Here is a 14,395-nt window from a genome sequence, read left to right as displayed (position 1 = left end):
TGATAGTTTCTTATCTAACATCCAGGTTCTTGTTCCATTTAGAGTTTACTTTTGTTTCTGGTGAGGTATAGTGGTTCAGTTTCATTCTGCACGTTTCAACCCAATTTTCCCAGCACAATTTATTGAAGAGAGCTTCCTTTCTTCATTTAATAGTTTGGATTCTATTATCAAAAAGTAGATGTCCATAGATGTGGGGGGTTGTTTCTGGGATTTCAATTCTGTTCCAGTGATCTGTGTATCTACCACTTCACCCTTGTAAGGATGTCATACATCAGAAACAATAACAACAACAAATGCTATGGAGAGGTTGTGGGGACAAAGGAACCCTCTTGCACTGCTGGTGAAGATGTAAACTGGCTTAACTCCTGTGGAGAGCAGTCTGGAAAACTCTCACAAGGAAAGAAATGGACCTTCCTTATGACCCAGTAATTCCTCTCCTAGGGATATATCCTAAGGACTCCATAACATCCAGCCAAAAAGGTATATGTACACCTATGTTCATAGCGAAACAATTTGTCATAGCCCAAACCTGGAAATAACCCAGGTTCCCAACAGATGAAAAAGTTATGATATATATATATACAATGGAATACTACTCAGCTACTAAGAATAATGAACCCACCTTCTCTGACTCATCTTGGATGTAGCTAGAAGGAATTATATTAAATGAGATAAGCCAGAAAGAGAAAGAGGAGTATAGGATGATCCCACTCACTAACAAAAGTTGAGAAAGAAGAACATAAAGGGAAACTCAAAGCAGATTTGATTGAGTTTAGAGTACTGCATCTAAGTAAAAAATTCTGGAGGGAGAGGAGGGTAGATTTTCAGTTCTGTTATAAGAGGGTGGAGCTAGGGACACAGACCTTTGGTGGTGGGAAAGACACAGACTTTTGATGGTGGGAAAGGTGTTAATATCTACTCCTATTAACTTACAGTCTTATAAATCACCATTTAATCAAGATGAGGAAATAAGTTTAATGTCTTAAGCTTTTTAATGCCGAGACTTCAATTCAGAGTATATATTCCTTTAATCTAAATACTTATGGTTTCAAATGAGTAAACTGATTGAATTTTAACACTGGGATTAAACTGTTAATGCATTTCTAATAATAACTTATTTGAAATATTAAATCACCTATAATCTTAGACCAAGGAAAACAGAAGCAACTGGTTTTCTCAATATATAAGATACAATTATTTGTAAATAGCATTAAATGACATATATGGTACAATAAATCCTAAACATGGGATTTTTCAAAGTAAACCAAGTTCCCAAATAACTTAGTTATAATAAAAATTACTTATTGCCTTTTTAAACTCTAAGACAGCAAGAAACAGTCCTCATTCTCTATAAAACCCATATTTCTCCCAGTCCTGGAACCTCCGCTGCTTTGCTTGTTTTCCTTCAAGCTTCTTTTGATGCATACCATTTGATATTGCATCTGCTGATTTCAGTACAACCAATGCCACCTCATCATATTTCACTTCAGATTGTGTCCAGAGATGCCAGGCCTGGAATGTCAACTGTCCAGCTCCAATACTGCCACCACATTGCAGATGCTACCATGACGCCAACCTGACTTCTCTGGTCAGATGACCTCATCAATGTGTTCTAGAACACCAACATTCCAGAGTCCTCCCCCACTAGAGAAATATAGAAACAGGCTGAGGATATGGATCAACCTGTCAACGTTCATGTCCAGTGGAGAAGCAATTACCAAAGCCAGATCTCCCACCTTCTGCTCCCCACAGAGATCTTTCATCCATACTTCTAGAAGGATAAAGAATAGGGAAGCTTCCAAAGGAGGGGATGGGACATGGACCTCTGGTGGTAGAAATTGTAAGGAACTGTGCCCCTCTTTACTCCAATCTAGTCAATCATTATTAAATCACTAATAAAAAATAAATAAGTAAATAAATAAAATAAAACATCTTTAGTCTCAGTTTTGGCTAACACAATGTATTAGAATGAGACATAAAGTTCCTGGGACTAGGTGGTGGCACACCTGGTTGAGTTCACATGTTACAATGTATAAGGAACTGGGCTGGAGCCCCTGGTCCCCAACTGCTTTGCCAGTGGTAAAGCAATGCTGCAGGTGTCTCTCTGTCTCTCTCCCTCTCTCCCCCCCCCTTTGCTATTGATTTCTGTATTTTTATATCCAATAAGTAAATAGACCAAAAAAGAAAGAAAAGTTCCATTTAGGTGCTTAGGATTCAAAGCAAACTGAGTTAAGAGGGCAAATGGATGGCCTGGAGGTGGAAATAAGCAGCAATGGAACCTCAGGCTGCTAGCTTGCCCACAAGAATATGTAGGGATCTGTCCTCCCTTCAGTTTTGCCATTACACTCACTGATAGTAGGAGTTATTCTCTTCTGCAATAAGAAAAATATGTCTTTAAAAAGAGCATTTGTTACCAATAAAATCAGGGTTCTTCACCCAGTAATCTACTCCCTTCTCACTTCCCAACAGAAAAAAAATAATAAGTTTTGTCCATTTGGCCACTTAGGAGTGCAAGTTTCATAATCTTTTTTTTTTCTTTCATCTTTCACCCCCATCCTACTCCTACTTCAACTCACTAAACTATTTCTAATATTTTTGTCAATCTTCAGAGATAACTCAAAGAAAACTTAGATAAAGTAAGGAAAATTTAGTATCTTCTTAATGTATATATGATATTGGTGATAGACTTTGCCATAATCTGATTTAAAAAAATACTAAGAAGCACAAAATACATAAGAAAGTAGACAAACATCCTGAGGTATTGTAAAAAGTCAAGAAAATATTGCCCCCTAGAGTACTCATTACTTAATATGTATTTTTTATTTATAAAACCATCAGCAGCTCCAATTTCCAGGAAATTAACCAACTCATTACTTAAGACCTGGTCAGTTAAGCCCCCTCTGTCTACACAAGGAGCTCCTTCATAAGAATTTCTACACTACTTATAGCACAGTGTATTGTAAAAGAAAACTCTTTCACTTCAGTTCTATCAGTTAAGTCAAGGTACACTATTAAAACTTACTTTTCAAAAAGCAAAAAAAAAAAAAAAGAGCAATGAGGGTAAATCAATCAAACTCACTATTTTAAATTTTGCTCCTCTGTGATTTTTCTTCTTTAGGTAAGTACTAACCTCTTACAGTCATAAATTTCTAAAGCTTCATAAAGATAGTTCACTGTCTTTATTATTTTTATTCCTTTTATTCCTGGTCACAAGTTTCTGGACACATATACTACATCCCATATTTTATGTCAATAAATCAAATTCATTTTTTCCCAATATTAAACCAGCACCTGTTCTTGCTAGTTCTATTTTAGTGTTGTCTAGCAATAACAATTTTAACTTTATTTTAACATTTATAAAGTTCAGAGTACAAAAATTTATATAGCTCATTTTCAAAAATGCATGAATTTTATTAAATTAAAAAACACATTCTCTCACCTGAATTATATACTTTGAGATTTTAGTCCAGAGAAATGTAGACTTAAATTAGTTTTACTGCATTGTTATTTTTTTTAAAGATAAACTTCTTAATGAGATTATATTTATTACCTGCTGCACAATAGTTTGAAAAGGTTGAAAATGTGAATAGTTGCTATGCTTACCTGTAGGAGGACCTCCATGCCATCCATCTGCTCTCTTAACTCGGCTTGCTGTGAATCCTAAGCAGATATTGACTCCAATGGCAAAAATCAGTGGTGATATTACCTAATGAAATGAAGAGATCAAATTGTCAAGAACATCTAGAAAGGATGAAATCAAGTTATGTGAAGGCAATTCAGACAGCCAGTTCACCACCCAGACCTGCAGCTTCCCAACTGCACTAGGAAGTGCAGTCTCAGTTTGTACAAGAAGGAAAAAAAAAAAAAAATCCAAAAGCAGGAGTTGGCTCAAAGATCAAGTAATCTTTTCTTTTCCTACCTGATATGGCTGGAGTGTGCTTCTCCTGGCCATTGCAGAGAATTCTTGGAAAGCCTTTTTTCCACTGTGCTCTTTTTTACTCACACTGAATGCACTGCTTTGGGGGGCTCTGAGTTCAGTCTATTAACTACAAGTAATCCCACCTGGGAAGTTGACAGGCTCCTCTGATTTGCCCAAAGCTTGATTTCATCACAGCATACTCACAAATCACAGCCCTGAGCCTAAGAGGCTTGAAACATCATCCTCCATTTCTCCTCCCCCTAATCTGTCCCTCCTCTAACACAGAAACACTTTCATGTGGTTTCTTTTGGTAACATGAGGGTTTCTTCTGTTGCTGTAGCCAATAACAGTGCATGTTCATTTTCCTCCGTTCACAAAACATGGTTTTAAAAACAGAAACCAAATGGATTTTATCAGAAAGAAAAAATGAAATAGTCCTGTAAAGAGGTCCTTAAAAGCTTTAGTTTTTAAGGTTTACATTGTAATTCAATGTAGTTGGTTACAGGAACTTTTTTTTTTTTTAACAAGGAAACTTTTGCAACTTTTAATCTAATGAGCTTTGCTGTCTTTCCCATCTGCTTTTTTTTTTTTCTGGCAACTTAAGTGACCCTCTAGTTATTGTCACATTCTCAGCTTTTCTTGACTCCTCAAGCATTTCTCACGATGAAATCTCTCAAGATTGTAACTAACATAAGAGATAGCATTTTTCCCCTGGCATTGTTGTTAGACTTTAGAAAAGTAACCTTTATCAAAACACTGGGAATGCCAGCTAGGCGGCATAAAATCCTTCTGCCCTGTGAGAAGGGACAAAAATCAGTCTCTGCCTTTTTTTCCTGAAAAACTGTCAGTTTGTCTCTGGGTGTTTTGCTTTCTCTCTCTCTCTCTCTCTCTCTCTCTCTCTCTGTGTGTGTGTGTGTGTGTGTGTGTGTGTGTGTGTGTGTGTGTGTGTGTGTGTGTGTGTGTAGGGGGTAATATGTTGAAGAAAACTCTATGTAGTTAAATTTAGGAAGGAAAACTCAATGGCTACAAGAATTCAGTTTTTAAAATTGCTTCCCTACTTAATTCCCAGTTAAATTATCATCCAGCTACTAAGTACTGTGTCCTCTGAGATTATGTTTTGTGTTCCTGTGTCTACTAAACTGTTTGGCAGCCAGCTACGCATCCAACAGACGAAACCAAGACCTCTAAATCTCAAAACTATTTCATTATTATATGCATTTGGGATTCAAATGAGGGGAAAAGGCTTTGGTTTTGCTCTCTCCAGGCCCAATGGCCATCATTTCTACTCAGCACATAAATACAAGACTAACCATGAAACAAAGTACTAACAAAGCAGTGGTTCTGCTCAAACTAAACATGATAGTGCAAAAGCAAGAACTTGTTTCTAGTCAATTGCACAGTAAGTCTGGGTTTCATTATGCATTATAGAACTTAGCAACAGCCAATTGAGAGAAAGCAAAAACACAATGTCAAACTTTAAGTTGTCTTTCAAAACCTTTTTAGGAAAATAACCTTGTAGAGATGGCAGGCTTATGAATTTCTTTATACAAGTCTCTTGCTTTTGTCAGTGTGCCATACTGAAATGATTTGGATTTGGGTAGTTAGCAAGAATTAGGAAAGACTTTATCCCCATGAAGGATTTCTCTAATATTTATGTCAACTTTCAAATTCAGGCTTGATTTACAGAGAGGAAAACTATACGACAAAAAGGGAAATATCAAGACAATCCTGTGATTTAATTGTCTGTAAAACTGTTTAAAATGTTCTGAAAAAAAAAAAAAAAACTAGTCTCCATGTCTATCTAACCTTGCCAGATTTAAGATTCTGTTATTTGATTTGATTGTACACACCCAGCATGAGGACAATTATGGGTCTTACTGGAAAAAATAGATTCAAAAGCCCAATATCATTTTCAAATTCTTTGACATGCGGAGCAGTTATGCAGGAAGTAACCTTAAACACAGTCACCAAGTTAATCCACTATCAGCTTCTGTAGAGCATTTGTTACCAATTATCTTAGCCATTTTACTGTTAACCATGATTTCATCTTCTACTTAAGTCATTGTGTATATGAACTCATTAATACACATACATACAAGTGTGCATGTACACACACAATCACACACAGTCTAACAATAATTAAACAGAATTTTACTTCAAAATATAAGCATATAACTATTAGAAGGGTAGCTAAGATCCCTACCTAAAGCATCAGATCAGCTTCAAAATACAACGAATTACCTTTCATGATCTGAAACTGAGAAAACCAAAAAGTCTGATAATGTATTATATAGGTCAAGAAATTTGACTAACACCAGGTTCCAGATGTCATCAGGATGCCAGCCAGGCTTCCCTGGACTGAAGACCCCACCAATGTGTCCTGGGGCTCTGCTTCCCCAGAGACCCACCCTACTAGGGAAAGAGAGAGGCAGACTGGGAGTATGGACCGACCAGTCAACGCCCATGTTCAGCGGGGAAACAATTACAGAAGCCAGACCTTCCACCTTCTACAACCCACAATGACCCTGGGTCCATGCTCCCAGAGGGATAGAGAGTGGGAAAGCTATCAGGGGAGGGGGTGGTATATGGAGATTGGGTGGTGGGAATTGTGTGGAGTTGTACCCCTCCTACCCTATGGTTTTGTTAATTAATCCTTTCTTAAATAAAAAAATAATAAAAAAAGAAATTCGACTAAAATGATCAGATTATAACCTGAAACCTTCTATAAATAAATCATGCTAAGAAAGTTCAGTGCTGAGAAGATAGCTCACAGTGTTAGAGCAAATGATTTGCATACCTGAAGCACCAGAAACCAGGTTACTGCCTCTCTCTCTCTCTCTCTCCCTCCCTCCCTCCCTCCCTCTCCCTCCCCCTCTCCCTCCCTCCCTCCCTCCCTCAGAGACACAGAGACAGAGGGAAGGAGAGGAGAGGAAAGGAGAGGGGAAGGGAAGGGAGGGGAGGAGAGGAGAGGAAGAGAGGGGAAGGGAGCAGAGGGGAGGAGAGGAGGGGAAGGAGAGGAGAGGAGAGGAGAGGAGAGGAGAGGAGAGGAGAGGAGAGGAGAGGAGAGGAGAGGAGAGGAGAGGAGAGGAGAGGAGAGGAGAGGAGAGAGAAGAGGAAGAAAAGAAAGGAAAAGAAAGTTCACCTGCTATGGTGCTTAATATTTTCGTATATGGTCCTATGTGGCCAGGTCAGTAAACGAGAAAGTGTCTGAGAAAAACTGAAATTAACTTGTAGCATGGTTTATTAATCCAGTCATATTTCAGAGAACACTGCCCCCTGGCAGAAGAAAACCCAGAAATATAAGAAAATCGTTCCATAGCCTCAAGTCCTAGAAATCATTCTGTGGTTCTCGAGTTTTGTCAGGCAGAAGAATTACTCTGGAATATTGTTTTGTTTTGTTAAGGTGTCAGTACTCCATAAAATTCTTTTTTTAATTTGTGTTTTACTTATTAATTTTTATAGCTGGGGCTTCACCACTTTAGGCTGATTTTTTCCTATAGAGAAAAAAAAGGGAGAAAACACATAGTGCTGAAGATTCCCCCAGTGCAGTAATGATCCCATCTAGTGTACCAGGGGCCTAAATCTGGGTTGCCCATGCAGATAATGGCCAAACAGGAATTATCCTAGGTAGACAATTTCACTGGCCCCCACTTTTGAAGATTCTGATTCACTATGCCAAGGGTTTGGGGAGAAACGTTTAGAGGTGGAATAAGAGGTGGCTATTCTGAAATAAGTAATTTACATGCCACATCTGCAGAAACAGAACATTATAATAAACTACTCTTGGTTAATTTGTTCATTCCCTGAATATAGAATTGTTTCACCTAATTCATAATGTAATTGTAACATATTATTAATAGCATTAGCAATTACTTGCACATTGTAATTTATATTTCTTAATAAGAAAATGAGCACTCCATGGGAATCATCTCCAAAGTATATGCAGCAGAACAGGATTTTATTTACTTTGCTAGTAGTACAAAGCAGCAGTGTGTGCATTGCTTAATTGCAATACAGTAGTTGCATTTATATAAATGCACAGTCTATCTTTTCATGAAATGGCTCTGTGAATCCTTGTTCCCAAGCCCTGATTAAGGTAAGAGGGCTTGAGGTTAATGGGGAGATTTGAACGATATGTAATTGCCGGTGATCATTCTTGCCTCCCGCTGTAATAATGAAATTTTCATAAACCAATTTGAAATTTCCATCCAGTATCTCATTATGCAGAATTAACTGCATGATAGTACCTGGATATGACTGAACACTGCCTCCAGAATATTTGGACTGCCTAACAGAATGCATACTAATTACTGCCCCCTCAATTTTCAGTAGTATCATTTAGTAGTTAACTACCATAATACATTATGAAAGTAAGAAAATATCACCCATGTGCATGCTTCCTATTTTATGTTAAGACTCTTTGAGCTAAGTCTTGCTTTAAAATTCTGATGTGGCTGAGGAATATTAGAAAATTCAAACTAGGGAGTCGGGCGGTAACGCAGTGGGTTAAGCGCAGGTGGCGCAAAGCGCAAGGACCAGTGTCAGGATCCCAGTTCGAGCCCCCAGCTCCTCACCTGCAGGGGAGTCACTTCACAAGCGGGGAAGCAGGTCTGCAAGTGTCTCTCTCTCCCCCCTCTGCCTTCCCTTCTTCTCTCCATTTCTTTCTGTCCTATCTAACAAAGATGACATCAATACCAACAACAATAATAATTACAACAACAATAAAAACAAGGGCAATAAAAAGGAAAACAAATAAATATTTTAAAAAAAGAAAATTCAAACTGAAAATTTAACAAGCTTTGAAAATTGAATTTATATTTCTTAATTGAGAAAAAAATTTAAAGGACTAGTACCAACAATATTTATACACTTTTCCCATATTTGGGAGCTACTCTCTTCCCTGATACAGCTTTCTAGTTCTTTTTCCAGCCATGACATCATCTCCCCAGACAATAACTTGGATCCACCTGCATATCAGATGTCAGGCTCGGGCAAAAACTAGTAAAGTCATAGGCCCTTTGGAATATATCTAAAATAGACCTACTAGCTCTTTCCAAAACGGAGACCTCAAATCTTCATCTGCAGTATTACAGCCTTTAGGTTCATGACTAGTCAACAATGTGTTCTGCTTTATATATTAACTCTTTTTCAGCCACCATGTTTCAGATGCTACGATGATACCAACCAGACTTCCCTGGACAGATAGATGATCCACCAATGTGTCCTAGAGCCATGCTTCCCCAGAGCTCTTCCCCACTAGGGAAAAAGGCAGGCTGGGAGTATGGATTGACCTGCCAACACCCATGTTCAGTGGGGAAGCAATTACAGAAGTCAGACCTCCCACCTTCTGAATCCCACAATGACCTTGGGTTCATACTCCCAGAGAGTTAAAGAATAGGAAAACTATCAAGGGAGGGGATGGGATATGGAGCTCTGGTGGTGGGAAGTATGTGCAATTATACCCCTCTTATCCTATGGTCTTATGGGTGTTTCCATTTTATAAGTTAAAAAAATTTTAAAAAGAAGAAAGAACTAATAGAAGAACAAGCTAGTTCAGTTGCTAACACAGACATGTATACATGACATAGATGCATAGAAACAAAAGAAGCGATCATGACATTTCTTTATGCAAACACTAAATCTGAAGAAGAAGACATCCAGAAATCACTCCCATTTACTGTTTCAGCAAAACCAATCAAATACCTAGGAATAAAGTTGACCAAAGAAGTGAAAGACTTGTATGCTGAAAACTATGAGTCGCTACTCAAGGAAATAGAAACTGATACCAAGAAAAGGAAAGATATCCCATGCTCATGGATTGGAAGAATAAATATCATCAAAATGAATAGTCTCCCCAGAGCTATATACAAATTTAATGCAATACCCATCAAAGTTCCACCAAGCTTCTTTAAGAGAATAGAACAAACACAACAATCATTTATCTGGAACTTGAAAACACCTAGAATTGCCAAAACCACCTTGAGGAAAAGAAACAGATATGGAGGCATCACACTCCCAGACCTTAAACTATATTATAAAGCCATCATCATCAAAACAGCATGGTACTGGTACAAAAATAGGCACACAGACCAGTGGAACAGAATTGAAAGCCCAGAAATAAATCCCAACACCTATGGGCATCTAATCTTTGATAAGGGGGCCCAAAGGATTAAATGAAAAAAGGAGGCTCTCTTGAATAAATGGTGCTGGGAAAACTGGGTAGAAACATGCATAAGAATGAAATTGAACCACTTTATCTCACCAGAAACAAAAATCAACTCCAAATGGATCAAAGACCTAGATGTCACACCAGAAACAATCAAATACTTAGAGGAAAACATTGGTAAAACACTTTCCCACCTACACCTCAAGGACATCTTTGATGAATCAAACCCAATTGCAAGGAAGACTAAAGCAGAAACAAACCAATGGGACTACATCAAATTGAAAAGCTTCTGCACATCCAAAGAAACTATTAAACAAACAGAGAGACCCCTCACAGAATGGGAGAAGATCTTCACATGCCAGACATCAGACAAGAAACTAATCACCAAAATATATAAAGAGCTCAGCAAACTTAGCACCAAAAAAGCAAATGACCCCATCCAAAAATGGGCAGAGGATATGAACAAAACATTCACCTCAGAGGAGATCCAAAAGGCTAACAAACATGAAAAACTGCTCTAGGTCACTGATTGTCAGAGAAATGCAAATTAAGACAACACTAAGATACCACCTCACTCCTGTAAGAATGGCATACATCAAAAAGGACAGCAGCAACAAATGCTGGAGAGGCTGTGGGGACAGAGGAACCCTTTTACATTGCTGGTGGGAATGTAAATTGGTCCAGTCTCTGTGGAGAGCAGTCTGGAAAACTCTCAGAAGGCTAGACATAGACCTTCCATATGATCCAGTAATCCCTCTCCTGGGGTTATACCCCAAGGACTCCATAACACCCAGCCAAAAAGAGATGTGTACTCCTATGTTCATAGCAGCACAATTCATAATAGCTAAAACCTGGAAGTAACCCAGGTGCCCAACAACAGATGAGTGTCTGAGAAAGCTGTGGTATATATACACAATGGAATACTATGCAGCTATCAAGAACAATGAACCCACCTTCTCTGACCCATCTTGGACAGAGCTAGAAGGGATTATGTTAAGTGAACTAAGTCAGAAAGATAAAGATGAGTTTGGGATGATCCCACTCATAAACAGAAGTTGAGTAAGAAGATCTGAAAGGGAAACTAAAAGCAGGACCTGATCAAATTGTAAGTAGGGCACCAAAGTAAAAACCCTGTGGTGAGGAGTAGACATGCAGCTTCCTGGGCCAGTGGGGGGTGGGAGTGGGTGGGAGGGATGGGTCACAGTCTATTGGTGGTGGGAATGGTGTTTATGTACACTCCTAGCAAAATGTAGACATATAAATCACTAGTTAATTAATATGAGAGGGGGAAAATCAGTTGCATGTCTCAAAGTTTCTCAAAACACAAACTGAATCTTTTTAATATATAGGCTGTGTATTTGATATGCAGACTCTCTCAAAAGCCTAGACCAAGTAGATTAGAAGCATCCAATAGCACAGCTATATACAAGATACTGGATACTGTACAGCAAACCATAACAAAAGGACTTTTCATAGTTAATTCAATTACCAAATAATGTGATGATAACATTAACTATCGATTTTCTTTTTGAACCCTAAGACAGCAGGAACCTCACATCTCCACTATAGAGCCCCTACTTCCCCCAGTCCTGGAACCCTTGGATAGGGCCACTTTCCCGTATGTGTCTCCCAATCCATACCAAATAATATTGCATCCGCCGATCACAACCTAACCAACGCAACAATTGCCACCTCAACATGCTTCATTTCAGACTGTGTCCAGAGACTTCACGTGTGGAATGACAACCCTTCAGCTTCATTACTCGGGTAAGACCTTTCCTTTTATAGTACACTCTAATTTCATCTCAGGTGGTTCACTTTCTATCAAAGTCCCATAACCTAGATATACACCAGTTTCTGTGAGAGAGAGCTTATGTTCACACGTATCCATAAACTACTGCAAAATATATACCTGAAAGCAAAAGTACACTAGAGTTTGCAGTGAGTACCTCCCTAACACTTCCTCTCCACTATTCCAAGCTTGGGATCCATGATTGCTCAACAATTTGTTTGGCTTCGTATGTTAACTCTCTTTTCAATCACCAGGTTCCAGATGCCACCAGGATGCTGGCCAGGCTTCCCTGGATTGAAGACCCCACCAATGTGTCCTGGAGCTTAGCTTCCCCAGAGACACACCTTACTAGGGAAAGAGAGAGGAAGACTGGGAGTATGGACCGACCAGTCAACGCCCATGTTCAGCGGGGCAATTACAGAAGCCAGACCTTCTACCTTCTGCAACCCTCAATGAACCTGGGTCCATGCTCCCAGAGGGCTAGAGAATGGGAAAGCTATCATGGGAGGGGGGGGGGTTATAGAGATTGGATGGTGGGAATTGTGTGGAGTTGTACCCCTCCTACCTTATGGTTTTGTTCATTAATCCTTTCTTAAATAAAAAATGTAAAAAAAAAAAAAAAAAAAGAAACAAAAGAAGCAAAGTTTTATGGGTAGTTTGTAGTCCCAGAGGTTTCTCCTGTGGAAAGTTAGCAAACACCTATTCAAATGCAAACTGGAGATAAACTATTACCTATTATATGACAGAAATCTGAAATCAACAGTGCTATATCTTTCAATAACTCCAATTTATAGCATAAACATCAATGTATTACATATATTCTCAGTAGAACCTAAGCATGATGTCCACCCAACACAGGAGAAATGTTCTCCTCTGACTACTCACTAATTGCACAAATATATATTCACTCCAGTTGTGACAAAGCACTGTTCCAAGCACTAATACTTTACAAAAAGTTGAAACAGAATAACTGCTTGCCTTTCATATTAAGCAAACAGACATAAAAATATAGTTGTATAAGTATACCAATAAATACAAGTATAGAAATGTGTATGTATGTTTCCAGAGCCCTACCCAACAGGGAAAGACAGAAACAGGCTGGGAGTATGGATCAACCTGCCAATTTCCATGTACAGGAGAGAAGCAATTACAGAAGCCAATACTCCCACCTTCTGCTCCCCATAAAAATGTTTGGTCCACACTCTCAGAGGGGGAGAAAGATGACTAGAAGTCTCTGAATCCCAATTTCATTAAAACCCTGAGAGAGAAGAGGGGGGGGAAATACTTGGAAGTAGGATACTTGGAAGTAGTAATAGGGGTAGGTGTGACTTAGAAAAGAAGTGAAAGCAGTACTACAGAAAATATCGGTAGAGATATAAACATAGATAGAGGTAGTTATTGAGTCATCCCATATCTGTGACCTTGGGAGAACTACTGCAGTTTCTAGTGGAGGGGAATGGGAACACAGAACTCTGGTGGTGGGAAGAATATGGAATTATAACCCTTATAAAATTATAAGATAATAAGAATTAATAATTATTATTATATAATATATAATAATTAACAATAATCTAATTATCTTATAAAATTATAAGATAATAATAATTGTAAATCTCCAATAAAAAATAAATGTAGAGGTAAGTAGTGTAAAAAGAATATATTAGATGTGACCTAGTAAAGAGGATAACAAAATACTCTATTGCGCGATAGTGAAACTGTGTGAAGGGTAGGTGGGAGTAACTAGGTAAGAGAGAGAGCATGAAAGGATTCTAAGCAGAAGGTACAGGATGTGTGAAGATTCAGTGTAGGGTGGAGGCACAGCATTCTTGCATATGTGTGCACACACAAACACAACCAATTTGACTTGTATAGCAATAGCAAAAGTGAATATGTTAAGGCCAGTTCAAATGGAGTCTCATAGTCATGTCAGCTAGAATTATCTTTATCTTAATAGCAACAGGAAACCTTCAAAAAGTATTTAAGACTGGGGAGTCTTAATAGGATTTTGAAGCATTAATCTCTGTACAGTGTGAACATTAATTGGAGAGAACTGAAAAAAATGGAGAAAGCAGACCAGTTTGGAAACTATAATCCAGAGGAAAAGCAATACACCAAGATTATAGTGGTTGCGGACAGGGAGAAAACTAGACTTTGAAAACAGACTTGATAAGATTGAAGAGCAGCAAAGTGTTACATATGATCCCAGAGTTAGTAAATAGTAAAACCTCTATGATGAAAATGTATATTCAGTAGAGATAATTATATCTTAATTGAAATATCAAAAATGTATTATGAAATCCATTTGCTAATATTATAGAATTAAATAGTTAAATAAGAGAAATTGCTATTAGCTTTAAAATGTGTCAGTGGTATTAAACATCATCTAAGGCAATCAATTCAAAGTAAAGTTATGCTGGACCTTAAAAATTAAAATTATTGATAAGAAAATATACTAAACTTAATGTTGGTCAAAAGGCTGTTGTGAGAAAAAGTCAATTAGTAAAAGCAAAGACTATGA

General features: G+C 38.1%; 1 protein-coding gene across 10 annotated transcripts in view; it reads right to left on the bottom strand.

Annotated features, from left to right (window-relative positions):
* ENPP2 (ectonucleotide pyrophosphatase/phosphodiesterase 2) overlaps positions 1-14,395 on the bottom strand; it is a 161,929-nt gene that overhangs the window by 112,144 nt on the left and 35,390 nt on the right. For 7 of the 10 annotated variants that reach the window (XM_007526229.3, XM_060195674.1, XM_007526230.3 and 4 more), the window contains exons 1-2: positions 3,920-4,057; positions 3,604-3,706 (exon numbers count right to left, since the gene is read on the bottom strand). In XM_007526229.3, the coding sequence (XP_007526291.1) occupies positions 3,604-3,706; positions 3,920-3,952 (136 nt within the window). In that variant the 5' untranslated portion in view covers positions 3,953-4,057. Of the gene's footprint in view, positions 1-3,603; positions 3,707-3,919; positions 4,058-14,395 lie in introns of those variants that run through there. The other 3 variants (XM_007526231.3, XM_060195697.1, XM_060195679.1) reach the window with 2 other exon arrangements.

This window comes from Erinaceus europaeus, chromosome 1, assembly GCF_950295315.1.
Source record: "Erinaceus europaeus chromosome 1, mEriEur2.1, whole genome shotgun sequence".
Taxonomy (NCBI): domain Eukaryota; kingdom Metazoa; phylum Chordata; class Mammalia; order Eulipotyphla; family Erinaceidae; genus Erinaceus; species Erinaceus europaeus.
This window is presented reverse-complemented; position numbering and strand designations above follow the sequence as displayed.